At 38.7% G+C, this 26,836-nt stretch overlaps 1 protein-coding gene across 2 annotated transcripts in view; it reads left to right on the forward strand.

Moving 5' to 3' along the window:
* Nucleotides 1-6,851: 6,851 nt before the first annotated feature.
* Nucleotides 6,852-26,836, forward strand: part of cdh7a (cadherin 7a) — a 132,240-nt gene continuing 112,255 nt past the window's right edge. Inside the window, exons 1-3 of one of the 2 annotated variants that reach the window (XM_028005619.1) lie at nt 6,852-7,431; nt 12,143-12,188; nt 14,411-14,972. In XM_028005619.1, the coding sequence (XP_027861420.1) occupies nt 14,733-14,972 (240 nt within the window). In that variant the 5' untranslated portion in view covers nt 6,852-7,431; nt 12,143-12,188; nt 14,411-14,732. The remainder of the gene's footprint in view (nt 7,432-12,142; nt 12,189-14,410; nt 14,973-26,836) is intronic. The other variant, XM_028005617.1, reaches the window with a different exon arrangement.

The raw sequence follows: 26,836 nt of genomic DNA on the forward strand, positions 1-26,836 counted from the left end.
TATCTGCAGTAATGTGTCCTGAAGGTGTTTGGTTGAGGTCACAATCCTGTCTCATCCATAGGTTTATTTAAGTTTTCTAGTTCTGTCATGTGTTCTGTTCTCCATACATTCGGCCTGTCTAGATACCTTTGTGTTGTAATTCAGCCATGTTTGGTCCATGTTATTAGTCACCTCTTTTCTTCAGTTAACTGTCATCCATTTTATTGATTGTACTGACCTGGTTTTCATGTCACTAATATGACCTTTTCAGTATTTAAGCATTCCAGTTTCATTATTCATTGCCGGATCCATTTGTTCGTATCACTCTGGTTCTGTGTCTCGTATTCCTCATGCCTGATCTGCACGTTCCTTCATTTTGAAGTTCCTGAAGTTGGCTCACCCGAGTAAGCAGACATGCACACATCAGGACACCCTGCAGTGTGCATATCACTGTGGAGTTGGAGCTGAAGACACCCTCAGACACCTGTCAACAAAGCCACTCTCATCTAGACAAAGCAGGCAGCACTGTGAAGACAAAATTCAGCCTGCTTTGCTTTGTCAAAAACTCCAGAAGACACTAGTGCAGGCCTCAGCAATTGCTGAATCATCTGACAAACAGATCAGTTTGAGACTAAAGGACTTTGTGTCTAACCAGGTGGTCAGCAGCAGTGTACTCTCACCATTCCGGCTATCAGAAATACTGAAGTGACTGTAGTACTGAGAGCTGGTGGACTATTTTGTGGCATGGTGAGGGAATAATCACCTCACCTTGAATGTGAACAAAACAAAGGCATTGATTGTAGATTTTAGGAGGAACAGGGTTTCACATTATTTATCCATCAAGGGAGAAGTGGAGGTGGTTAAGGAGTATGAATACCTCTGCGTTCGTCCAGACAACAGGCTAAACTGGAGACTTAACAGTGAAATTGTCTACAAGAAGGGACAGAGCAGACTGTACTTCTAGAGAAAGCTAAGGTCCTTCAAAGTTGTCAGCAAGATGCTGCAGATCTTTAACGTCTGCTGTGGAGAGTGCCATCTCTTCTGCCGTCATCTGTTTGAGTAGCAGCATCAGAACCTGGGTTTGAAAAGATCATCTGCCTGATAAAGAAAGCTGGTTCTGTTTTGGGGACAACTGTGGAACCTCTGGAGATGATAGTGCAAAGAAGGATTCTTTATAAAATCAAGAAAATTATGGACAAACCTGACCAAGCCTTTCATGAAACTGTTATACAACAAGAAAGAGTCTTCAGTCTGAGGCTTCTTCAGAAATGTTGCAATACAAACGGCTACATGAGCTCCTTTCTGTCCATCAGCATCTACAGCAACTCTTTGAAGAACATGGAATAATATGATTTACAACAACACTGAATTTTCCTATGAATTGATCATTAAATTCTCTTATCTTCTGTCATTTCTGTGTTCTGGTCTACAACAACTCCACTACATGACAGAGGCACCCAATTCTTTGCTTTGCATTGAATTTGGTAAGATAAGGTTTGCATCCAGCTGCTCACTCATAAAACCTTCTCCATGACTCCGTCCATAATGTTCTTGAACTAAACACATTGAGTTTGGAGGTCTGTAGGGATCAACTTTGCAGAATGTTGGCAACCTTCATGCATTACCCGCCTTGGCATCTTCTGACTACATTCTGTGATTTTTACATAGCTTTCCACTTCAAGACCTTTCCTTTTGACATTTTCAGTTGTTTCCACTTTGCTATAACACCACTAGCAGATGACTATATAATATTTAGTAGCGGTGATGATGTTGATTGACCTACAAAATACATGTCAAAGCTGGTGTCATAGTGATTTGACCAATAAGATGTAATTGGTTGTTATGCCTCCCCCTCACAGGTTGCCAACCAGATTTAAAACGCAACACACTAAATTTAATTGAGTATAAATACTCAAAAAATAAACAAGAAATCTGTTAAAATTACCATTATGATCAACAACCCTGTGTGACTCATAAACACTGAGACAGAGTTATTTTTTGTTTTTTAGAGCATAAAAAGCAGAATAAAATCAATTGCAACATAAATAAGACCTTTTTCTTTGTTCAAAAAAAGACATTTTACCGTTGAACAGCAAGCTCATTTTTGACCATTTCACCATTATTCTGCTGTTCTTCTTGCGCTCGCCTTTTGTGTTTATGCAGTGATGCTCCCAAAAGCACATGTTATGACAGCTCTTTAGCTGCGAGCACATCAGCACGTTTTGTCCACCGGGAAAATCAATACCTTGTTTAGAGCTGAAATTGGACAGTCAATGGGCACAATCATCTGTTTCCAATGACAGTAAATGGCAGTTACTGGAATCAGAATGTCAACTGTTTGGGACCGACCAGCAATCAACACTGCGGATCAATTTTTCCACTTACTTTGCAGTTATAAACATCAACCCACATAAACCCATACATTATGTATGGTTAGAGGAGTAAGATGTATCCAGGTGTAGCCCAATGTGCAAATCAGCAATGGCTTAGAGGCAAGTCCAGACTGCAAAAAGAAAAATTTACAGCACCACAAACATAGGATTAGCTATTTCTAGCTTGCTGGGATATCGAACTGTTAGTGTGTGGAGAAGTTGGTGAAAAGGAATTTAAAGTAGTGATCTGACTGGCAAACATAAAATTATGTATACAAACTTCAGTATTTGCAACATAAATGGGTGAATTCAGTATCTGTTGGGATGATTAGGAGGAAAATAAATATAAAAACAGAGTTAGATCTACAGTAGTAAAACAGGAAGGGCTGCAGTTTTCAAACACACATGTCCTCATTTTTCTGCTGTCTATTTTTGTTCTATCTCTTGATGAGGTGCAAATTTATTCCTATTCTTGCTAAATTCTTGTCCTGCTTAAAAAAAGGCATGTCCAAAATGACTCAGTTTGTCCCTGTCCATTCTGTCTTTTCTGACTGTAACAACTGTAACTCACCATACAATACATAGGTTTAACTCAATTTTAAGATTTTTGTGTCAGAAATCGGGAGAAACATTGAATTGTTTGTAAAATAAAAGGAGAACTGTTTTTATTATTAGCTGGTTCATTTAAAAATTGCAGTTTGTATCAGTGACAATAAAAATAATACACAATGGACAACAATTATTTAGCTAAAAAACAACAGCAAAAAAAGCCCCATAAAATTACAATTCCAACCATTCATATATGTAATTTATCCCAAAAATGTTGAAATGATTTGGGGAAAACTGCTTGTATTTCTACAGGGTATATCTCCAGAAAATAAGGTCTGCAAACTGTGGTTTTGCTTTTATTTTGCTTTGAGAGTAATAGTGTCTTCCTTTCTCTACAGTCTCTCAGCTCATTGGTACAAACCTTGCTTCACTGTGAATAATGATGTTCTCTCAACAGCTTTACACAGCATCCTCACAAGGTCATTAGCTGTTTGTGAGGTTGATACACACTTTGTTTTTTTAAAAAAAAAAAAAAAAAAATGTTCGATTCTTTCCTCTCTTTCACAAACAAAAATAATTTTGGTCATTGCAACTGACGATGCAAACATAGAAAGCTTAGTCTGATTTAGTCTGACAGTGAGACAAAATGGTTATTTTTCTTTTTATACAGTCTCCAGTTTTAATTTTGCATAATATTTAACCGTGCGACCATTATTGCCCTCAAGTTAAACTGCTGCAGTTAAAATGTAGGTTTTTATATTTGCAATGAGAAACTGCAGATCTTCTATTAATTTGTTGTTGATCATTAGTCCAGTTAGAACCATGAATCATCTGAGCTTTTGTTGAAACAGACAAGAGTTCTCGTACTCCAAAGATATTCCACATCTTTCATTGGCCCTTATCAGATCCAAGAATATTATTATTGAGTCCATAATTGAGATTGGATTGGTTCGGTCTAGATCAGTTCACTGAAGTTAAGATTTTCACTTTTCAAAACCTCTCAGCTGAACCCACTTAAGAAAAAATTAGCAGTTACTGATTAAGACAGACACAAAATCTTTTTGCTTTGTCCACAAATGCATGCTGCTCTTGGCTCTTTGGTGGGTTAAGTTAAGTCACCAACACAAGGAGGTTAACTTTACACATTGTGAAAGGTGTAAAATCATCAATGCTGACAGTAAAATGCAGCCTGCCACTCCACAACATATTTTCAAACCACTCTTTTCTGCTGAGGTGACAACTTCAAAAACAAGAAAAACAAACCTTTGTGCTGGCTAAACAACTTGAACTATATTTTTATTTGAACAAAATGGTTTCTTTTTTCAGTAAATTTTTTATGTTTTACTTTGGGACTTATAACAAACAGAAAAAAGAAATCCAACCCTGTTGTCCTTGGGGGCCATATTTCATTATTCTTTCATCAGCCGATATGGTGTCCCTTCGCGGTTTCTCCTTAGTCTCTGAACAAAAAGACCCATCAAGACATAAATGCGTGTGTGTGCGGGTGTATGCGTGTGTGTCATTGGGGAGAAGATAACAGTAGTCCAGGTGATTAGAGGTCATTGCATCCTGGCTGGGGGTGGAGCTGGGTGGGTGGGTGGGTGGGGTGTCATGGAGGCATGGCCGTTAAATGCCGGAGTGGGAAACGGAGGGGGTGTGTAGCGGGGACGCAGGGCCACATCACCTCGGGCTTCTTCTGACTGCCTGTGATTGATGGGGAAGAGCTGATGAGCCAGGCTCCCAATGTCACTCTACAATTAAATAACTCTCACCACTGAACTGCTGTGGACTCCTCCTCCTCCTCCTGTTCTGTGATAAACCTCCGCCTGTCTCCTCCCTTTCTCCTCTTTCTCTACTCTCATGCTCTACCCACCCCCCTCCTTTCACTCTTTGCCACTCTTTTTTTTTTTAAGACATGTGACAATCTCAATATGATCCACCCTAAAATGTCACCTTCTTTGCTTTTGTCACTTGTTTACCACAATCCAGGAAGCAGGTGTTTATCCTCAGCTGCTGGTTGTCCAGTTCAAACTTTGCCAGCTGTTCTTCCAGGTATGACAGACAGAGGCTGCTCTTTCTATTAGTTTGGGTCAGTGCTCCCTTCCCAAACGAGAAGGAGCTGCACTATTGTAATGCGCCTGTTTCCAAAAATGCAAATAACGCTGAGGAAAAACACAAAGAAGATAATCCATCCATGACTAATGACTCTAATATGAAACCTAATGTGGAAACAGGTGTTTAAACTTGGATAAAAATATGTAAACCATGTGCTCTGAAGTAAACTCCAAAGAGCAAGCTGGAAGAGACTGCAAAGATTTTACTTGAATAGTGTGATGATGCATACAGAGTTTGCTGCATATTGCCACTAATTAGGCCTATGACTAATATTGGTTTGTTCACAGTGGGCTGTAGTTCATGGAAGCCAACCTTATTCTGCATTCTTTTGTCACCCGATGAGCTTACTTTGCAGCTAATTGGGCAAAGTATAAAACTCTCGGCGCACGAATGTGTATCTTCTGGAGAACATTTGGGATGTTAGAGGGAGTTAAGATGTGATAAACAGACTTTTGAACATAAATGTTCCATGCATTTCAGACATATTTGTCTTTTACATTTTCATTTATAAAAAAAATAATATGAAAAGTGTCTGGGTTTTATTTAGGGGTATCAGATTAAAAAGGACAGAAGACAAATGCACACCAGACTTTTCACAGTTTTTATTTGAAAAGCACACAATCAGTTTCCTTCAGCTTTTGGTTTTTTGTGGTTCTTTGTCTTGGGCTGTCATATAACCCCTGGTGGAACATGGAGGTGGCAGCTTAATGATACGGGAACGCTTTTCTTCAGGAATGACAGAAACAAAGTTCAGAGCTGACTGGAACATGGAGTCGGCTAAATGCACGGAAATGATTAAAGTAAACTTGCTGGTGGTCAGAGATTGAGGTTTGCCTCCAGTCGGAAAATGACTCCAGACGTCCAGAGCCAGAATAGAAATGGTTTCTTCACAGTATAATAATGACTTACAATGGCTAAATGCAGAATGTGTGGCAAGACATGAAAATTAATGTGCACAGATGTTCTCTACATAATCTAATTACAGAATCAGATATTTTGCAAAGTAGAATGAGCAAAAAGTGTCTAGCCTTGAAATGTTAAGAACTACCCCTATTGAATAAGTAGGGAAATGTACAATTCTATCCCACACTTTTATGTTTTTCTTTATAAAACAATTAGACAAAACTGCATATTTTTGCTCCACATTTACAATTAAAATCCCAATAAATATGTTGAAGTTTGTGGTTGCAGTGAGACATAATCTAAAACTAGAAATGGGCATCACTATTTTAATATATTTTTACTCATATAAAAGTAAAAAGACATTGATGCTGTGCACATATCTCTGAGCTCACCATCCCCATGGTAGGGCAGCATCATGCTGGGGAATAATTCCTTCTTCTGTGGAGACACAATGTGGAAAATGTTCAAATGGTATTAACACTTTTTAAGACACTAGGTGTTAATAAAGGTTATGTCACCCCACATTGAGAAAAATAATTCTGGTGGAAAACCCACCCTGCACATCAACCTAAACACAAAATCCCTATAGTGAGATAAAGCGGTAGCAGCATCATGATGTGGGAATCTATAAAATGATCTGTTACATAAAATGTTGAAGTTTGTGGTTGTAAGTAGAAAAATAGGAAAGGTTTAGTGAATCTTTCACGAAGTGTACATGAGAAATGCGCTGTTTTTACATGCTGCTGGCACGATTTAACTCTCAAAGCAGCAGGAGGTGAATGTATGAATCCTCTCATTGGTTAAAGATGTCAAGGAATTTGCATTGACTTATTTTCTCTTCTACTTCCTCCTCTTACCACTACCAAAGCATTCATTTAGCAGCATACATGCCATCTGCTGCCAAAAACCTGGCAGCTATAATTTTTTGGTTCTCCGTTGCTTCTTGTCAGACGCACCGCGTGTGTCTTCTGGCTTTATCACCTCGCCAACTTATTTTTGGTTTACAAAAAAAGAGAGCGAGGAAAAAAAAAATAAAACTCCATCCTCTCCAGTAAGGAGAGGATTTGGCTCGGATGAGAGCGTTATTTCCCGTCTCCAATCCGCTCCTGCTGCCGCTGCTGCGCGTCCCTTGTCGCCTGCACAGTACAAGAGGGATGTAGAGACTAAACCCCGAACCCTGCAGCTGGGGTTCCCTGCACACCACCGAGGCGACAGTGCGCAGGAGAGAGATAGAGAGCGAGAGAGACACGGAGGGAAGTATGGAAGGAGGGAGGGAGGGAAGAGGAGAAGGTGAGAAACAGAGACGGGGAAGAGTCAGAAGCGCCATCTCCCTGCTGTGGTTGAGCGTTTACGCGCGATCCGAGAGCACATCTCCAGCCTCTCCGGGACTAAATCCACCATGATAACTTCCAAACTCCTAATTCTCACATAATCTGGCTTTCTTTATGGGCTGCAATAAGAGAGGGAAGGTGCAACTTTTACCAACGGAAATCATCCATGTGAAGTTCCTTTGGTAAGTAAATGTCCATGTTTTTAATTTCTTTTTTAATAGAATGTGCATTTATTTTATTTTATTTTTGAGTCATTTCCACTCTGTTGCTCACTTAATTCACGCATTTGCTTGGATTATCTGTGTATATTTCATCCCATCGTTTATCCTGTCATTAGTATTCCACGGACACGGGTTTCCTGCGGCGGGCGCTCACGGGGATGTTTACTGTCGGCGCTTCCCCGCTGCCTGGCTCCCCATCATGCGCTTATTTACCACCTCCTGATGTTCTTAATGTTCGCTGCTGGTCTGTTTCCCCCATCAAACTTCTAATCGCTTTGCGGAAATGATTCGCGCATGTCTTGGTTCTTGTTTCATTTCGTCGGGGAAACCGTGGCTGGCTGATCGGATCCAGACGCGCTGCGAACTTTTCCTGCACGGTGCAACTGTGTTGACAGCTAATGCGCAGTGATTGATGTTTAACAGGAGGGTCAAAAGCAGCGAGGTCACAGAAATTTTACCTTTGAATTACTTTGGCTGCGTTGATGCAAATGCCGCGCAGTTTGACCAAGTTGTGTGTTTTGGAGTGAAGTCGATTTTCCATAATTTTTACTCAAGTCTCTGTTCAGCTTTCTAAACAAAATAGAGTGTGTGGTATTTGCGTGGCATTGACTGCATTCAATTATTGCTTGAGTGCACTAGCGTTACAATTTCATTTCTATTTAATAGAAACCCTATTCAAAATGTCACACTTTTTTGTTTCCCACTAGGTGAAGATGTTTTTCTTGTAAATCTGATTGTTTGCATGGTTGGAGGTGGAGGAGAGGAGTGGGATTAACTTTTTCATGACTTTCCACACTTTAATTAACATTGTTGCAAATTTGTTACACTCGCAGGCTCAGATAATAAATCATTCTTCGAAACAAATATTTTTTCTCTCCTAAATTTATGAGGAGCAACGTTTTGTATCATAAAAGGTTTAGAAACTCAGAAAATGTATAAATATTTATGCATGGGGAGGTCAAACGTTAAAAATGGAATTCATTAAAAAAGAGGAAAAAATACAGTGATACATGACAATCTTAATAAAAAGAACATATTTTGGTGTCCAAAGAATATAAATTAGGAATGCAAATTTCTTAAAATATTGGAACATCTGGCTCCTCACAGACACGCTGTCTTTGTTCACACTGTTGTTTCTGATGTCAAACTACAGCTTTTGGATATTGCATTTAAATTTCATTTCATAATTGGTTTTGGTGGCAGAAGATTGCACACTGGAGCTGGCAAAGGGGATGGTGGGGGCATGTGGGAATGGCTAAACCAATAATACTGTTGACTCTCGCTCAAACTCTTTGTATACAATTCATTTATATTAATGAAAAAGGCAAGTTTAATTGAATTAATTGAATAAATGATCTGCTAAATTACAATGCTTTTTGTTACGAAACTATTTATCTTTTGATTAATTTATACTTACGTCATTTTGAGAATATTTTTTCCACTTTTAAACCATTATTCTCAGCCACAGCTCCTGATATATGAGAGCAGCATAATGAATTTAAGATTCTTTTGTTTTTATATCTCTAACAGAGTCAGTGCCCTGGTCCACCCAGACCCCACCCCTTTGAAAACTTAATTGAAGAAATGTCTTTTTTTAAACTCATTTATGTGCCTGTTTAATATCCAACTTTAAATATACAGTGTTTGTGCAGCAAATGCTTTATTTGCATGCTCCACATAACGTGACAGACCCCCAATGGCTACATAAAATTTATCACATTTGAATGCATGTGTGAACCCACATTCACTGGTTGTCAGCGTATCAGAAACCATGATACTGAGAGCTGAAATGCAACTCAAGCCATGGAAGTGACCCCATTTCCAAGTTTTATTTACATCTAATGTGGAAAAACAGCTCTTAAGCCCTTTATGGTTAGAAAGATAAATCTAGGAATAGAGATGTTTCTTCACACAAAACCACCAGGGGCAACTACTTTTCTCTATACTTTTTAATACTTATTTTTTCCATAAAAGCAAACTAACTTTTACTTTTTTGACAACTTAACCTCCCAGCATCATAACTATCTGTATGTAAACATATTTATATTCTGCTGTGAAGTTCAATCAGCTGCATATCTACTTGAGAAAGTTGTATTCAAGCAAATCAATGAAGGAATGGTAGGAATCAGTGAGAGGATCCTTTCAGCTAGAGGGCTCAGGTTCAAGCTTCTGGCTCAGCATGAGTCTGCGCTCTCTCTCTCTGTGTGTGTGTTGTAAATAACCTGAAGGATAACACGGAAGCTCCTGCAGACAGTAAAAATCAATGAATCTTCTTATTACAGTTATTACAGTTATGAGGCAACTACTTGTTTTATTTCAGGAACACAGAGAAAAGCATCACTGGTTTGTGCGCTCTTTACCTGAATCAAAAAAAAGAGAAAAAAAGAAGAAGAATCTTGATTTAGAAGCTGTCCTAAAACATATTTAGCTTAAACTTTGCACAACTTCTTATGGCATTTCCCGCTTCACCGTCTGAGTGATGGATGAGCGGACAGATACGAGAGAGCGTGCGATTGCTAAAGTGAGAGCTGCGGTGCTGGTAATCCTGTTGTGAGGCTGGAAAATGGGATTAGAGCAAGAGAAACAGAGCCAAAGGAAGACTGGAAGACGCTTTACATTCACAGCTCTGGCTCACATTTTCACTTAATTTAATGACATCACTTTGACACTGGTCAGCGATGAGTCTCTGGAGGTGACCCAATGCTGATCCAGACTCACCTGCTGTCAGATCGGTGATTTTCTCTAGTGATGTCTGAAAGTACTGAAATCCAGCATCTTTCTCAGATTAACGTGTTGTACGTGTGCCACCGTCCCCAGGCGTTGGCAGCATTATGCTTTGGGGTTGTTTAGAAAGTGACAAGGCAGACAGCCAGAGTTGATGAGACATTGTGGTGTTGTCTGAATATATTTAAGCTAAAGCTGAAGAGCTACGTTTTTTTTCTTTGCAATCTTGAAAGTTAGAAATATTTTTGAGAGTTTGGAAGCAAAACATTGCAAATATTTTATTTGCAAGCAAGTTTACATGACTTCCATATTTTAAAAAAAATATCAGATTGTCTCTTTAAAAGAAAGATTGGAAATGCTGTCCCTTTGTAAAAGTTGAATAAATCAGTTGTATATGAATGTTCAAGACGTTTGCTCAACAAACGTATGTACTGGAGTAAAAAAAAACTAGATGTGATACTTGAAAACTAGGAAGCTCCCTTTGTACAATATGACAATACCTTGAGCTATTTTTCACTGTTTGTGCTGCCAACTCCACTATGAAACATGGAAGTGATGGCACCACGCTGTGTGACTGTTGTTTCAGTAAGGTAAAGGAAGTTAGCCAGAGTTGATGATACTTTGTGAAAATGTCTGATTTCCTCCCCTCCCACCAGGAAAACTTGTCATGTAGGAACATTTAGATGGTTTGAAAGCATAATATTGGAAAGACCTTCACAATATTATCTTCCTTATTCAACAGAAAACAAAATGTCTCTCTCAAAGTAAATTTGTAAGGTATTTTTTCTTTGAAAAGTGAAACAAAACTCTTGAATATGCCTGCATGAATTAGCCTCCATCTATCAACACACTTATTCATTCACAATGCATGATAAAAAAACTATTGTGACGATAAAATTAGAAATAATAGTTGAATGCGACTGAGATGGATCTGTTTTGCACTACAGGCCAGAACTTCATGAAACACAGGGGTGGCAACATGATGCTGTGGTATTTTTCAACACAGCCAGAAAAAATAGCCACAGTTGGTTATTCTTTGTGTTGATAATTTATTTCAATTAAATATAAGAGGCTCGTTTGTTACAATCTTTACATTTGGACCTGGTGGCACTAAAATATTGCATGCAAGGTAAAACAACCTCATAAAAGAGGAAGCATTATGTCTCTTTAAAAGCATATTTAAGTTATTTTCTCCTTAAAAAGCGACATAAAACACTGCAGTTTGCCAGCAGTAAAGACTTTTGGCTCCACCGTCGCACTTGTTTTTTTAAAATTCTTTTTTAAAGAAATTCTGCCATTTCCTATCAACACTCATCATTCTTGCACAAAACAAGATATAAACTCTTCTACTGTGATAATACAATTAGATATGAGTCTTTTACTTTATTTTTTTAATCAAGATTGTATCTTTTAAACTAATACTGATAAATTTTAAGCCGACATGAAGATCTTGTCATCACATCCACGTTCATGTTTTGCCAGTCGAATATTTCATCTAGATTTTATGCTTTTTTTCTCCAAAATGATAAACTGCATCAAGAAGAAAAATAAAACATTGATTTCCTTGGTGCGTGACACCCCTAATAAATTAAAATCAACTTGATGGTAAATCAGAAGAAACTCATTAAATAAAAAGCCAATATCTGCTTTAGTGAGTCCATTTCTTATACCAGAGCTGCATTATCTCCAATCTGTATGAAGCTTCCATCTCCTCTCTCTCACGTTGGTGCTTTAGCAAAATGACATGCATTAAGTTGGCTTGACTCGACCCCGTCGAACAACACCAGCGGTGCGGCCGGCCTTCGCGAGTCGTGTTGCCCTGCGGCCACATCTGCTCCACTTTTCACCTCTGCCACTAACTCTCAATAAAGAGTGTGTTTATGTGTCCATACTTTTCGACTTTTTCAGTCGATTGGGATGAGTTTATGTATTTTTTTTCCCTCCACAGCGTGCGGGCTGAAAATACACACAAGTATCAAGTAAATCTGCAACTGGTGAGGATTTCTCTTGCAAACATTCAGCTGTCTGTGCAGAGGTGTTTTTGCAGCTGTGATTTATTTCTTTATTAATTATTAGCGTTGCCTAATGACTTTCCTGTGGTGAAGTACAACAAATCACTTCCACAGGATGTGTGTGGTGTGCGTTTTTTTTTTCATCCTTCTTTCTTGCTTGAGGGGAATGGAGAGGAAGTAAAATGAGAAGTGGAAAGATCTGTGTGGGAAGAAAGAGGTCACTGTATGCCAAAGCAATTACCTTTCTCACCCAGGGCTGTGCCAATACTCTACATAGAGGAGAGACAAAGAGAGGTCAGAGAGGAAACAAACATGAGCACGTGTGGTCAAAAACGCCATCCTGAAGTTCACATTCACACATAGACCTTCGGAAAACAGTCCCATGCAAAGATATTCACACCCATTGACCTTTCGCACATTTTATCAGATAAACGTTTCAACCACGTTGTTTCACATGATGCACATGCATATTTGGGAAGTGGATGGAAAAAAGGTGCTTAGTCATCAAACTGTTTTAGTTATGAAAATCTTAAAAGGGTGTTGTGCTGTTGTATTCGGCTTTGTTTAGTGTAACACAAATAAAAGGAGAGCATCATGCAGAAAAGGTCCTTTAGCCTTTTAATGAATGTATTTGTCAATTTAATTAATTTTTAAAAGTTGTGTCACAGACAGTCATACAGTTTTATTTTAGAAAAAATGGATTCTGTTAATAACATCAGCTTTCACTGTCTTTTATTGTCCATATAACAAGTTCATATTGTTGAGCAATAGCATTGCCTGTTAGAGTCACCTGTTGCTATGCTAGGTGTTGCTGCAAGTGAAAAGCTAGGCCCAAAACACATGCAAAAAACCAAGGCATTGAAAGTTGTGATTGGTGGGACAGATGGCTTTTATGCTTATTAATAGGTTTCCATTTTGAATTTTTCCCTAACATTGTGCTCATTACTCATCGATCTGTAAAATGATGCCCTCCACAAAGCTGTTCCATGTTACAAGAAAGGTTGGGGCCTTCTGATGTCTGGAACACATCAAACATGTGGAAGATGCGAACTGGTGGTAGAACTAAAAAAACATTTGAAACAACCAGAGACAACAAACCTAAACATACAGCCAGAGCTAAAATGAGATGGTCTAGGCCACAAAATGTATCTACGTATTAAAATTGATGTTCCTAGATGCTCTCCATTTAATTTGACTCTCCAGCTGTGCAAACCTTTTCCATCTATTTCAAAATGATGCACTATGTGTTGGTTTATCTCTCAAAATCCCATTAAAATACATAGCAGTTTGTGGTTAAAGGATGTAAATGTGACAAGATGAATATGTTTGCAAGGCTCTGGATGTATTGCTGCAGATACCGTTGGACCTCAAACAGACTGATAACAGCAGCCGTCATATGAAGTTCCCAGGATGCTTTGTGACATGAAGAGCATTATCTGTCAAAGCCCGCCGCTGTCCTCGGCTCTGACAAGTCGTCATGTTCTGGCGTCATCAGGGGGGTTGGGAGTCTGTCGTAGCATGTTGATGGCAGTGAGACAGACCCGCAACCCCACCCCCAAGCCTTCCAAGCCCCCTCTTGCCCCTCCACACCCTCTCTTGTGCTCCAGCCGGAGCAACATGGTTTTTCCCACTCGGAGTGGAGGTCAGGATCGCCGGGCCTCCATGCATGCTGCTGACAGCTCAGATTTATTTTTAATCACGGTGATGAGAGTGCGCGCCGCTCAGATCATGTGGCTTGCTAGAGTCGAGTGGCGAGTCCCATTCACCGTCACCATCATCTTATAGAAAGAGAAAATATGACAAAATAATGACCTTGGTGAGACAAGGCCTGGATAATTGTTAGGCTGCTGAATGGCGTTTGATTGTTATGCTGTCGTCTCGCTCGGTGTGAAATCTCTTTGCTTGCATTCATTGAAAAGCCCTGTCATTTCTCCCTCCATCTTACCCCTATTAACACTTTGACCTCACCTGATTCTCTTTGCAGCATTTGTAGGTGAGAGTGTGTGCATTGCATTTACTGCCTGTCCGCTCTATTCATTTTTTTACCTATTTCCTTAGGATTGCTGGAAAAATGCCATTATCATTGCATCAGCAGGCCCATTACGTGCTATCAGAAGTGACTGCGGTCATAGAGACAATTCTGCTGACACGCCTCTCTCTTCTCTCCTCTGTCTTTGTCTTTCCCTTCTTTTCTGTTCTGATAGGTGCCAATTACAAAGAGTCAGTGTCCAAGCCCCCCAGTCAAGTCCCCGGTGAACCTCTCGACCAGCTCTCTGGGTCCAAATCGGCAGGAATAATCCCACTTTCCCTCTCCGATAAAGGAGAAACAGGAAGTTGTGCAGCAAAATGCAGAATTTGAGTCATTTTCAACCCGTGTGCTCTTTTCAGGGTCCAATTGCTGCTGCTTTCTTGTGAAACGCAGAGTCCGGACTGTTCAGATAAAAGCCCAAGGGTTTTGACATTTCAGTTCTTTTTAATTTTTGCTCCTGTTCTTGCTTCAGTGCATTTTGGAGGGGAGCCCAGACGATGGGTTGGTGTTGTTCAGGCATATGCAGAGCCCTGGCTCTCCTGGTGCTCCTGTTTGTCTTGCGGGGGAGAGGCTGCTGCTGTTGGGGGCTGAGTCCCAGCTCTGGGGACGGGGAGAAGTCCCTGCGCTCTGATCCGGACTCCTGGGAGGCCCTGCACAGGAACAAACGCAGCTGGGTATGGAACCAGTTCTTCGTTTTGGAGGAGTACACAGGAAACGAACCTCTTTACGTCGGCAAGGTGAGTGATCCGTAACACGGGTTTTCAAAGCTTAACAGTCTAGAGCTGCAAGGGAATGACATAAGCACAGTGATGCCAAAATACATCCACACCCCTCTGCTTTTTCCAAGTTTTGCTACATTATAGATTTGTTCAAAATAGATCCAGTTTTCTAAAAAAAAATACCTTCTCAAAAAACTTGTTTTCAGAGATTTAGGTAAGTTTCCAAAAAACTGTGACATACCTTTGCAATGACACTAAAAACCATTGCATCCAAGTTGTACTGGTCATCCTTCTGACGCTGCTTGCAGAGAACATGGGGTAAATTCAGTTGCTTCTGCTCACATCCAGAACTGAACAGTTTGTTTTTTTGATTAACTTGACTAAATTACACCCTAGCAGAGAAAGTTCGATCCTAAAGACCAGGATTCAAACATGACCAGAGGATATCTGTGAAAAAGGCAAATAATTCTGATTGCAGGAAGATATTGCTGGGAGAAGCGAGACACATTTGTAAACAAATAAGAGTTTCAGTATCAGAGCTGAAATGGGAGAAGTTTTAAACCACCAGGATCCTCATTAGAACTGGGGAAAAAGATAAAAGAGAATGCGTTGGTCACATTAGTGAAGTTTTGTTCAGTTGCGGAGCTTAAAGTGCCATCCAGAAGGTCAACCAGTTCTGACACACACCACCTACAAGACCTTTATGATGGATTAGCCACAGGCAAGCCACTCCTTAATAAGAGGTACATAGGAACCTAATTAAATTTGTTAGACTAAGAGAAATACAAAAAAAACATGAGTCAAATGAAATCAAAATAGAACCTTTTTGACTGGACTTTCATTGCTAAGTATGGAGAAAAACACCACCATTATGCTGACAGGAATGAGAAATATGTTACTAGTCACTATAGTAGGTAAAATGGCAGCAGCCAAATGGAGAAATACTTCAAGGATACCTGCTCCAAAGACTTGATGATTCATCTTCCAATCTACTTGATACGGCCAAGATAACAGAGGACTAAGAGTACTCTTCAGGAGCAGGCTGTGGCTGTCTTTGCATAGCTAAACCAGAGCCCAGACTTGAATCCAAATGAACATCTCTGGAAATACTAAAAATTGGCATCTAATGATGGCGCCCATTCAACCTTGACGGAGCTCGAGACGATCTGCAGGGAGAAAATACCCCAAAACAGATGAGCCAAGCTTGTAGATACATAACCAAGAAGCCTCGATGCCGAGGTAGTTGCCAATGATTATTAAACTGTTAAGCCATGGTTGTGAATACCTTTGAAAGATAATAAGCTTTTGGGGGGAAGAGGATAGTTGCTTCTGCAGGAGATTATTGTGAAGAAAGTATAATGAAGAGGTCTGAATACTTTCTAGTGGGAATGTACTGTATATCACCTGTGTCTGAATCTTTCTTTGCTTAAAAATATTTCCTTATGTCTGCAGGTTTGGTGCACCTGTATGGTAATATGTATATCAATAACCTGTTAACACAGAGACCTGCAGAAACTGGGACACAGCAGAGTTTTTACAGAGTTGTGCATATTCCCACTGTCCTATATAAAATGCAAAACAAATGAAAAGACTCCTCACAGACTGTGTGGGAAGAAAGGGACTCTGCATTTTATTTCAGAAAGCTTGGTTTTAAAAAAACATGTTTTTAGTTTTGAGATCAGCATCGATGTGACAAGGTAATTTGCATTGTAATAAGTCCCCAGGAAAAGTATACATTACACAAATATGCCTTTTTGCTGCCCTGCCAAGGCCCAAGCTGATAGATCAAAGATATGCCAGTTTTGGCAGGAAAATAAGTACAAAACCCTCATAAAAACATTTAAGACAAGGCAAAAATATGGGGACTAATCCTTCTTTCATGGGAGTTGGCAGTGCAATCGGTTCTTCACGATTCTCACTTTTTTTGTTCAAAGACCAACAGTGAAAATAGCCTACAGGTATATATTTTTTTACCCTAGAAAATGAAATACATGTTTGTAGCATCATAAATACTTATATGCAAATATATATTATGGAAACTGAGTGAAATCAAAGATTTTGCTATACCATCTAACTGGAGGAAAAAACTCATAAATGTTACTGCATAGAAGTGCAGACCAATCTAATCATTTAGTTTTGCTTGGTATTTTCTTCAGGTTTAGTCACACTGTCTTTATTAGTAACAACGTAGCTACAAGGTTAGTGCTACTTTACTGGAAAGTATCTTTATACTCTGTAGGAAAGACATTTTTTGTAAGGTCACACAGTGCCAACAGTAATAATAATAAGTTGAACTTGAATTCAACTTCTGGTTATTTTTGTTGACATTCAACCTACATTTGCTCCATGGCTAGCAGGAAGATAAGATAGGTAAGGATTGTTTGGATGCCTACTGCCTAATTGAAAGTAATAAAATAAAAATAAAGATCAGAATACAACTGAAACCAAATCCTGTACCTGTTTATTATCAAACAAGCAAAAGTAATCAGAATTGTTTGCAAAAACTTGGAAAACTATCACTTGAAATCTCAAAAAATGGTTTATTATATCGGGATTGCTTTGATCAGGGCAAAACATAAAAATTCTCAAATCTAATCTTTACCACCTGTTTCTTTCTGAGCATTAGTTAAAAACACATCATTCTTTTACAGTTTTAGGGATTTTTAAAATATGTTTAGAGGAGACATAAAAATACAGCTCAGCGGAAGCCATATCTCTTCACTTGTTCCTTTCACATACAAATTAGCCTAAGTAGAACAGTTATCTGCAACAGAAAGTTAGAAAAGTTAAAACATGACCTTATAACTCCCATGAGCTATGGCTTCCAAAGTTTTGGGATTGTTTATTAAATCTTTAGACACAAAATTTAAAAATAACTGCTAACACCAAATCTGCCCTTGTTGTTAAAAACAAGGTAGTATATGCAGCATAGCCAGTCCTTACTGGCTAGAAAAATAGCATCAAAACTCACATGAGTTATTGCTTTAAAGCTTTAGACATTATTTTGTGTTTAATGCAGAGGACAAAAATTTAAATAAACTAAATGTCACAGAAATTCTTACACTGTAAGATTCTTACAGACACTGATTAGTGTAATTACTGTTATTACCTGTTTAGGGTCTGACACTGGTTTTTCACATTCTGTTACTTGAACATGGGTGATTAATAACACCGATAAAATGCTGCAGTCTTATGCTCCACGTGGTCACAAGGAGGAGATTTTAGTGTAAAAGTATATCAATATATTTCTAATTCCATTCTATCTGAAAATCCTGCTGGACGTATATTGTATCTTGCAAAATGCTTTTGCAAAAAGAGCTTGAACTTCCTGGGGATTAGCCTCCTTTCTCCACCCAGGTGTACGCCTTACGGACAAAACATTAATACCACTGCAGGTGAAGTGATAAACATTGATTTGCTTCCAAACTGTGCAATGTTCTGCAGGAAAGTATTCATTTTTGACACTCGTGAGAATGTTACTCTGTATTGCACCGCCTACCTTTACAGAACAAATAGATCTACTGGGAAAACTTGTGGAAATCAGATCAAAAAGCCTCTCTAACCTCCATTACCAGCTTCTGCATTTCCAATACCCTGACATAAAGTAAATGCAGTCTGCAAATTAAAATCAAACATTATTTTGCTGAATAGCAGTAGAGACTAACTGGAGTGACTGTATATACTTTCAATCTTGGGAAAAGTTTGCTAACCCCCTGAATGAGGTGGAAAGGTTTATCTGGGATTTTCTCCCTTACCTATAATCTCAGAAATTCCAACGACAATGAATGGATGGGTAGAAATAAATAGAAGGCTATTTTTTGCCTTTATAAAAGCATAAAATGGTTGATTTGCATGCTATCAAGAGATGCACCAAGCAACTTACCATCGATTATACTCTAACAATTTTCCTTTGATAAACTCTGATTTGCAATGTGCAAGTCAGACCCTAAAAATATTTTCTGTTATTGAATGCGTCAATCTTATAAACTCCCTCCATTTTACAAAGCAACTATCAGTATTCACTATGATTCACCTTTTTATAGGTAAGAGTTTTAAAGATATGCTTTTATCCATAAATTACAAAGATCTTGCAATGGATTTATTTTTGGTTGAATTCCAAACTACCTCTAAGACAGAAACTGAAGCACATTTTTTTCTCCCCTCCAGGGGGTCTTTTGTGGGCTCTAGTGTCCCTTATATGAAAGTAGGCTGACAGGAAAGGGGGAAGGAAAGAGGGGAAGACATGCGACAAATATCGCCGGGTCCAGGAATCGAACCCGCGACGGCCACGTCGAGGACTCAAGGCCTCCAAACGTGGGTCGCGCTATCCCCTGCGCCGCCACAGCACGCCTGAAGCACATTTTTTAATCTCTTTTATTGTGCTGAGAATAAGAATTTATAAGCGATGAGAATCACCATCGATGTTGGCCACAAGAAACCTGATCAGAGCATTTCTATTTGTAACTGTTGGTGTTGAGCTCATAATCCAAATATAAAACAGCTAAAAGCGTCTTAAAATTGCTGTATGAAGAGTGTTAAGAGAAAGAACTCCTCACTTTAAAATAGAATATTAATGTGCAAGTTCTCTTGCTGTGCAACTGTGCAGACAGTTTCTGTGAGCTTTTAGCACCACCAGTATAAATGGGGGCCCTCCTGCTGCAGAAAACGGCACATGCATGTGCAGTACAAGCCAGATGGTACTTGGATTGGTCTCTAGATCCCCGTTATCTTGCCGAATTTTCTGGTCTTATTATTAAATTAGTTTTCATCTTTCCGCTCATCTGCGGGATAATCATTCTTATCCGCCGCGTATTTGCTGGGTCTGCTCTCGCAAACCCATTTCCTCACCGTCTCTGGACTGAATTAGGATCTCCAGCTGGAATTAGGATACATTTTACTGTCCTATTGTTCTTCTTCTCTGCTTTGGTGCCAGGAGGATGCTGCGAGGGGAAAGCATCTACATCAGACCGAGCATATTTGCGGCTCGCCTGGAGTTCAGCTAAGGGTCATTTTTATGTCCAAGTGTCTGTCGTGAAATATTGTCATCTGTGATCTGTGTGTCTCCTGATATCTGTTAAGTCTGACTGCAGGGAGGGGCAGTGTGGACCTTTATCATCTTCTGATGCTTTGTCTTTGTCGTAGCCCCTTTTCAAAATGAAACAGAGATTTCGCTGAAGAAGCTGAAGTGCCTGTTTTCTTTTGCACTATCTTGGGCCTGATTGCTTTTCTTGTTAGTAAATCCTGAAGCATGCAAACAGACTGATTACTTATTCATAGACATGTAGTTCAGAGCACATGAAAAACACACATTTATTTTCAAGGTTTGTTCTGAGAGATTCTCCTTGTTTTTTTCTACATGTGTGGAGTGATTTTTCAGTTAGTTTGCTTTTTTAGGGTTTGCCAAACAAGTGACACAGTTCTACAAATAAATAATTCATCAGATAAATATTGATGTATATGATAAAGAAAACTGTGAACTATGTATCATGTTATAAGTTAAATTAAAAGTCAATTGCAAGTATTTTTAGGTTAACTTATTGAGGGTAACTCAAACAATTCGTGGAAAATGTTTCATGATAGTCATTGCTATGAAGGGTGACACCAAAAACCATGAGGTTGTTAAAGCAACCTTATAACACCGAGAAGTTTTAAAAGAGCCTTTTGTTTGTTATTAATTACACAAACATTAAGATGATTATGTATATTTTGTTTGAATAATTGTATTGGAACTATACACGCAAAAAACAATCCATTTTCAGCACCTTTTCATGAACTGAATTTTGGTCCCTGATGCAAGTAGTGTGACGAAAAACAACACTGAGTGTGAAAAGTTACACAATCTACATCTTTACATCTAACCTCCTACCCAGACTCAGTCTAACCCTTTCAAAAATACTGAAAATCTGATTCCTTTTCTCCCGATGGGAGGCCCAGGCTGCCCAAGAACTTGAGAGGCTGTCACATTATTTGTTCCCTCAGATCATAGCTGTCACACAGTGTGGGTTTGTTTGGTATTGCAAGGTCACAGTGTTGCTGTAAAATATCTGGACGGGACACCCTGACCTCGAGCGACAAGGGAGGTCCTGCCATGTCAGGAAAATGACCTTAATAGAAATGAATTCTTCATGCAGCCTCTGCAATAAAAGATGTAGGGAGACAATGAAATGGATGCAGCTGTGGCTCTGAATTTTCAGCACTTTTACTGGCAAAACCAGACTACCAGAGTGGTATGAGCAGTAATTGCTTTCATCACTTGTTTCCTCATATCTAACATGGCAAACAATGGGAATCTGTGTCCAAACAAAGGCACAGTCTGCTGCACGACTTGTGTGGCTGGAAGCAAAGGGAAAATATGATACAGTTGGTTGGAAAATGGGAAGTCATCGCTTTTGGCCCCGGCCTCTCCCTTTGCATCTGCAGTCTGCTTGGCTTTAATGCATTCTGTCAGATTCTGAATTCCACAACCAAATCTCTCATTACGCCTTGGCACTCGGCCTCGGGTAAGCGTGCTGGCCTGGAATCAGCTGCAGTCACATCAAGCCGGCAGAAACATACATTAAAGAGCCTCCGAAAAGCTGAACAGAGATTGGTGATGCTTGTATTTAAACAAGCAACAACGCCGCAGCGAGTCAGCCACTTAACAAACACTTGCACTTTTGGTAAACATGATGCTATTAACAGATTCTGCAGGGTGTTCATGCTGCTAAATATTTGCAAAGCATCTGCTGAGTAAGAGAGGTTCAGAGGCAGAGTTTATGCAACGTAGCAAAAAACAAAATAAATTGTTATATGCAATTTGGAGTGCATGTCTTTATGTTGCATTAAGTGTTGTTGCTTTAAATCTCGAAGTTTTACATTTTCATGTTTGCAAGCATTCTACCAATTTTTTAATAACTTCATATGCACATGTAATAAATTAACTGTTTTTGTGAATGAGACCCAGTTTTTTACCATTTGATAAGGATATGACATTTTACTAAACTAACTGTCATGAAAGGTATTTTTCATTTTAATGAAAATGCCCTCTATATGACAACTATTCCACGACATTGAAAATCAGATAGGAAATAAATGACAGACGTCAAGAAAGCGGCACACTCCCTATTACATGTTATAGAGCTCAATAGTTCCCAAATGGCGTCTCATTATCAGGGTGGCAGCATATCCATGCTGAGTGGAGCAGCCTGGCAGTAGTCAAGGTATCCATGATGTGTGGTCTGCACACAACTTTTTGAATGCCAAACATGCTTCATGCCAAAGCTACAACCTCATCACACACATTAAGCTGGCAGTGCTCCATGTCATTTATTTTTATCCTTTTGGTCCAATGCTACTCTGTGCGGCATCTTGCTGTTGCTATGGCTGTAATTAAAATGATCTCATCTCACAGCCTGACAAACACACCCCTACACATATAGATATTGGCGCACTATGCTACCTATGGAATATAGTTAAAAGCTTGTGAGAAGTACACACACCTCCAAATTGCGCCAAATAGACAGGTTGCTGGAAGACCAATGGAAATTTTGAGTTCTTCAGCTATTTTGTAATTATGCAAACTGTTAAAGAGAAGCCCTGGGATCGTGTTTAGCATGAAGACGGATGAGTAGGAGAAAAAGGCGACCTGGTGGTCATATACATTCATATTTGATAAATTTGAATATCATTAAACAGTTATTTATTTCACTGACTGTATCATAAATAAAAACAATTTATATAGATTAATTACACAAGTTAGTTATTTCAAGTCGACATTTTTGTTAATTATGAGGATTTTCGACTTACAGCTAATAAAAACACATAATTTAAGACGAAATATTACATCAAACTAATAAAAAAACTGTTTTAATACAGAAAAGTAGGCTTAATTAAAAGTATATTTAACACAGGCCCAAAAATTATTTTCAGAAAGTACATTTAATCTGACAAATAAGCCTCATCGTTATACTTTTTAATGAAAAAGACTATAAATATTTTCAGCAATTTAAAGCACACAAAAAAGTTGCTCAGAAGATTGCACAAGGTTGAAATTATTGCATTATAAATGGCAGTATACACTACATGTTGCTAAACAGCTCATGAAAATGAGATGTTCTCTCTTAAGCAATCAGGCTTAACTGAAGGTTGAGGTCAAAATACTTCTCATATTCTTTGGAAATTTCATATACAGAAAGAAAACCTTTTAGAAAGGATGACCAAAGAAAGCAATATGGGACATTTTGTCATAAAGTGGTAGAGCCTTATTTGACTTCCCTGTAAAATAAAGCTTTCTTAATGTGTCTCTGTCCAGTGACATTAGAACAGTCTTGGAGATCTCGGTGACTGTGGGGCAGTTTTATTCCTGTGAGAAGGGAACATAAAGATTAGCCATAATTTGCACTAAAATCTCTGGATGGGTCCTTTATCATGCTTCCTTTTATTGCGCAGCATTAGCACATTAGCTACAACGACTGCTCATGATGAGCCTTTTTTGACCTCATGGGGAGAATTTGGGGGCCTGAAAGATAGCAGTTTATTCAATATTCAGGGGGGACAGGGTAATCCCACAGATAATTACATTGAACTGAGCACAATATGATGCAGGCTGCTTCATTAGCATTCTACTTGGCGTTTACTGTCAAATGGGTTAGACTCATAGAGCACAGGGTGCTGCTGCAAAGGTCAGGCTCAATGGCATCTCCTCACACTCGCTGGTGCTGCAAACACACCAGAGCAGCAGCTGGGGAGCGAGAGCAGCTTTGTGAGCCAGAGAGGGAAGAGGCTAATTCAAACTGACAGAGGGAGGGGGACATCATACACCGTTGCCCAGGGACAGGAGCTCACATTGCGGGGAGCTTGTAAGGCATCCTCGAGGCCTATGGGGATGGTGGGAGAAGCCTTTATCTGAGCCTGGGATTCAAAGAGGATAGAATACAGCAGTAAAAAAGCGGACAAGAGGGTGGTTATCAGCAGGGCAAGAGAGAGGAACATTGTTTACACTCAGTCTCTCTCATATGTGCTATAGGGGGGCTAGAGTCAGCACTGCATTGGTGACTTTTAGATGTGAAATTTGAAGTCCACGGGGCGGTCAAGGCAAAATCAAGACACTGCAGTTCAGACGGAGGTCTAGTTAAAACCAAAACAGCCTGCAGACTTGACTCAACAATGACTCCTAATTCTGGCTCCTTAAACCAGCATTGAAATTTGTTGCATAGATCAGACTGGCAGGGAAAATGAAGCTGCTCTTCTTCAAATCCACCAGGAAATATCAAGATGACAAAATCTGGACAATAAGTGAAACCAAACAAACCCTTTCTGATTGGAAAGAAGATTAAATACTGTTCTGTCTCGTTTGTTTATTTGAGACGGTACAATGGATCAATTCTGATATCCATCAGTTGATTGGAAAACTAAATCCAGGATAGAGACTGGAAACAATAGGGCACAGCTCTCAAGTAACAGAATCCTCCAACCAGCACCTTTAAGTCTCTCTAATGAACTACTTTAGTTGGTTGCATTCAGGTCTGTTTCTGGGCAACAAAAGGATTCTCCTGGAAGTTACCGCCTTTCTTTGACAAAACAAAGAGGATTAACCACAATGAAAATATACAAGAAGTATCACATTAAATTAGTTGTGGAAAAATTCTTCCATGGTTTTCTTAGTTGTTACTGTTAAAATATGGCAATTCTCATACTGGCAAAAATTGTCAATTTGTTTTTCTTTCTTCCAAACTGATGTAATCTTGTATGCAGAACTAGTCATTTGCAGAACTAGTCATTTTGAATATGGATCTTTGTGATTTTTCTAAAAAAAACAACAATATTAATCAAGCTGCCTGTTTCAAGCTGCCTGTTTGGTCTTATGTTAATTAAGACACATATGTAACGATGAATAAAAACAAAATAACAAATTCATTTGCTAATGCTACATTGAAGTGGTGCTGCCACCTTCCACTGACAAGTGTTCATAACAAGAGACACAAGGTTATTATTGTGTTATTCTAATGCTACTGAAATGCTATTGCTAAAACTTGTTCGCTTCTTTCGCCTGAAAGGGATTAAAATTAAGTTTGCTTTTGTGCTTGAACCAGTTTGTTGTAAATCCCATCTTTGGGAAACATCTCGCAAATTAATGCTGATCACTTACTTAATGTACATTATTTTAGTCAGATACAACATGTTACACTTGTAATTGTTATTTCTGTAACAGTCTCATCTACTAGCAACAAATTTGAAGTAGAAATGAATCATTGATTGTCTTTGTGTGGTGTATACAATAAATACTCCTTTATGGTTTGTAATGTAATCCTATATAGGATTTAGTGATATTGTGGGCAGTAGAAATAGTTTTACGTAGAGGCTGCTGTATTTGATCTTTTATGGGGTGTGTAGATGTTCTTTTAACAGCATACTTTTATCTGAATATGCCTTTACTGAAGTTTCCTGAAGTGCTGATGTATCGACTTTTCAGCATCCCCAACAGGTCAGATCTTGAATAATTCAGGAGAGGTCCTCCGCCTGTGCAGAGAGTATAGATGTATTATGAATACACACAAAAGTTAAGTTTTCAAATCTCTGTATTCTTCCTCAACAAAGTGGATAACAAGTGGCCTGGAGACTATTGCATTTGGTCTGATGGAATTATCAAGCATTTCTCTCTGCTTTGAATAAAGTTAGCAAGTTTCAATAGGCAGTTCATGCAAGTTTGATCAACTTTTGCCTTTTTCAATCCCCAGAGATGGGAATGATAAGTTTAAAAAACGATGGTTTGGGAGTCTGTTTACTTTTTGTGAAATGCTTGAATATATTTGTGCTGATGGAAGACCATAAATGAACATAATAAAATCTGAGAGGGAGAGAAATAATCTTTAGATGGGCACTGAAGCTACTTCTGCTCAAGATGCAATGAGATTTTAAGATGTACATTTTTCACGGCTAGACATTTTACAATAATATCAGTTCTTACTGATGTCATTTCCATCTCAGTAAATTTGTAGATTGTCAATGTGCCTGAATACAGCAGTGAACTGGAAACAAAGGCAGTCACATATTACTCCTTGAATATAAGAGCTAAGATATTGAATTTCCCATCTTTATGATGCCTGTGTCATGCCAGCATCCCTTAGGTAGATGCTCATTATGTCAAGTATGGTTTGAAATTGATTTGTTTTGTATAACCTGCTGTTGCTGGTGGGACCCTGGGTTTAAAGTCTATCAAAACTCTCAGAGATTTGATTTTGACAAAGACTTCCAGGCTGCCTCCTAATTTGATTGCTTTCCACTTCAATATGTATTCTAATTTCAGGAACGTATGACTGACAAAGTAAGTTTCCTCTTTTCAGGTTAAGAGAGGAAGAAATTAAGGGTTAAGCAAATGTAAAGTCAATTAGGTTTCCTTGTTCAGTGCACTATTTCTTGGATCAACGACAGACGCTACATTATTGAACCAAACAGGAATTCTTGTATCCCAGGTGGAACATGGAAAGCAATGTTTGTGATTACAATTTTGTAAAAGAAATTGCTCAAATTAATAGCCGCCATATTGTTGAACAAGCATTGTTGTTTGCTGGGATTGAGTTTTGCATGATTGCATGCAAACATTGAATGAAAATGACAACAATTTTCCAAGTTTTTAGTTCAATATTAAAATTAAAGTTTCAATAAATCAATTAGTTGTTCTGTGTAAAACATTAACAAGTAGCAGGTTAAATTTAAGTTGAAACCTATTGTGACCTCACATTATATTCCTCAAATTCTCCGACTAACCTTAGCATGCTAATATAACTATCTCATACTACGTTACCATTATATCAGAAGCTGGATTTAATTTAATATTTATATTTACATTTGATGTTGGTTAGGTTAAAACATTAAGACAGGATATCTGGAATAAGAATGTCAAA

This window comes from Xiphophorus couchianus, chromosome 21 (assembly GCF_001444195.1).
Source record: "Xiphophorus couchianus chromosome 21, X_couchianus-1.0, whole genome shotgun sequence".
Taxonomy (NCBI): Eukaryota; Metazoa; Chordata; class Actinopteri; order Cyprinodontiformes; family Poeciliidae; genus Xiphophorus; species Xiphophorus couchianus.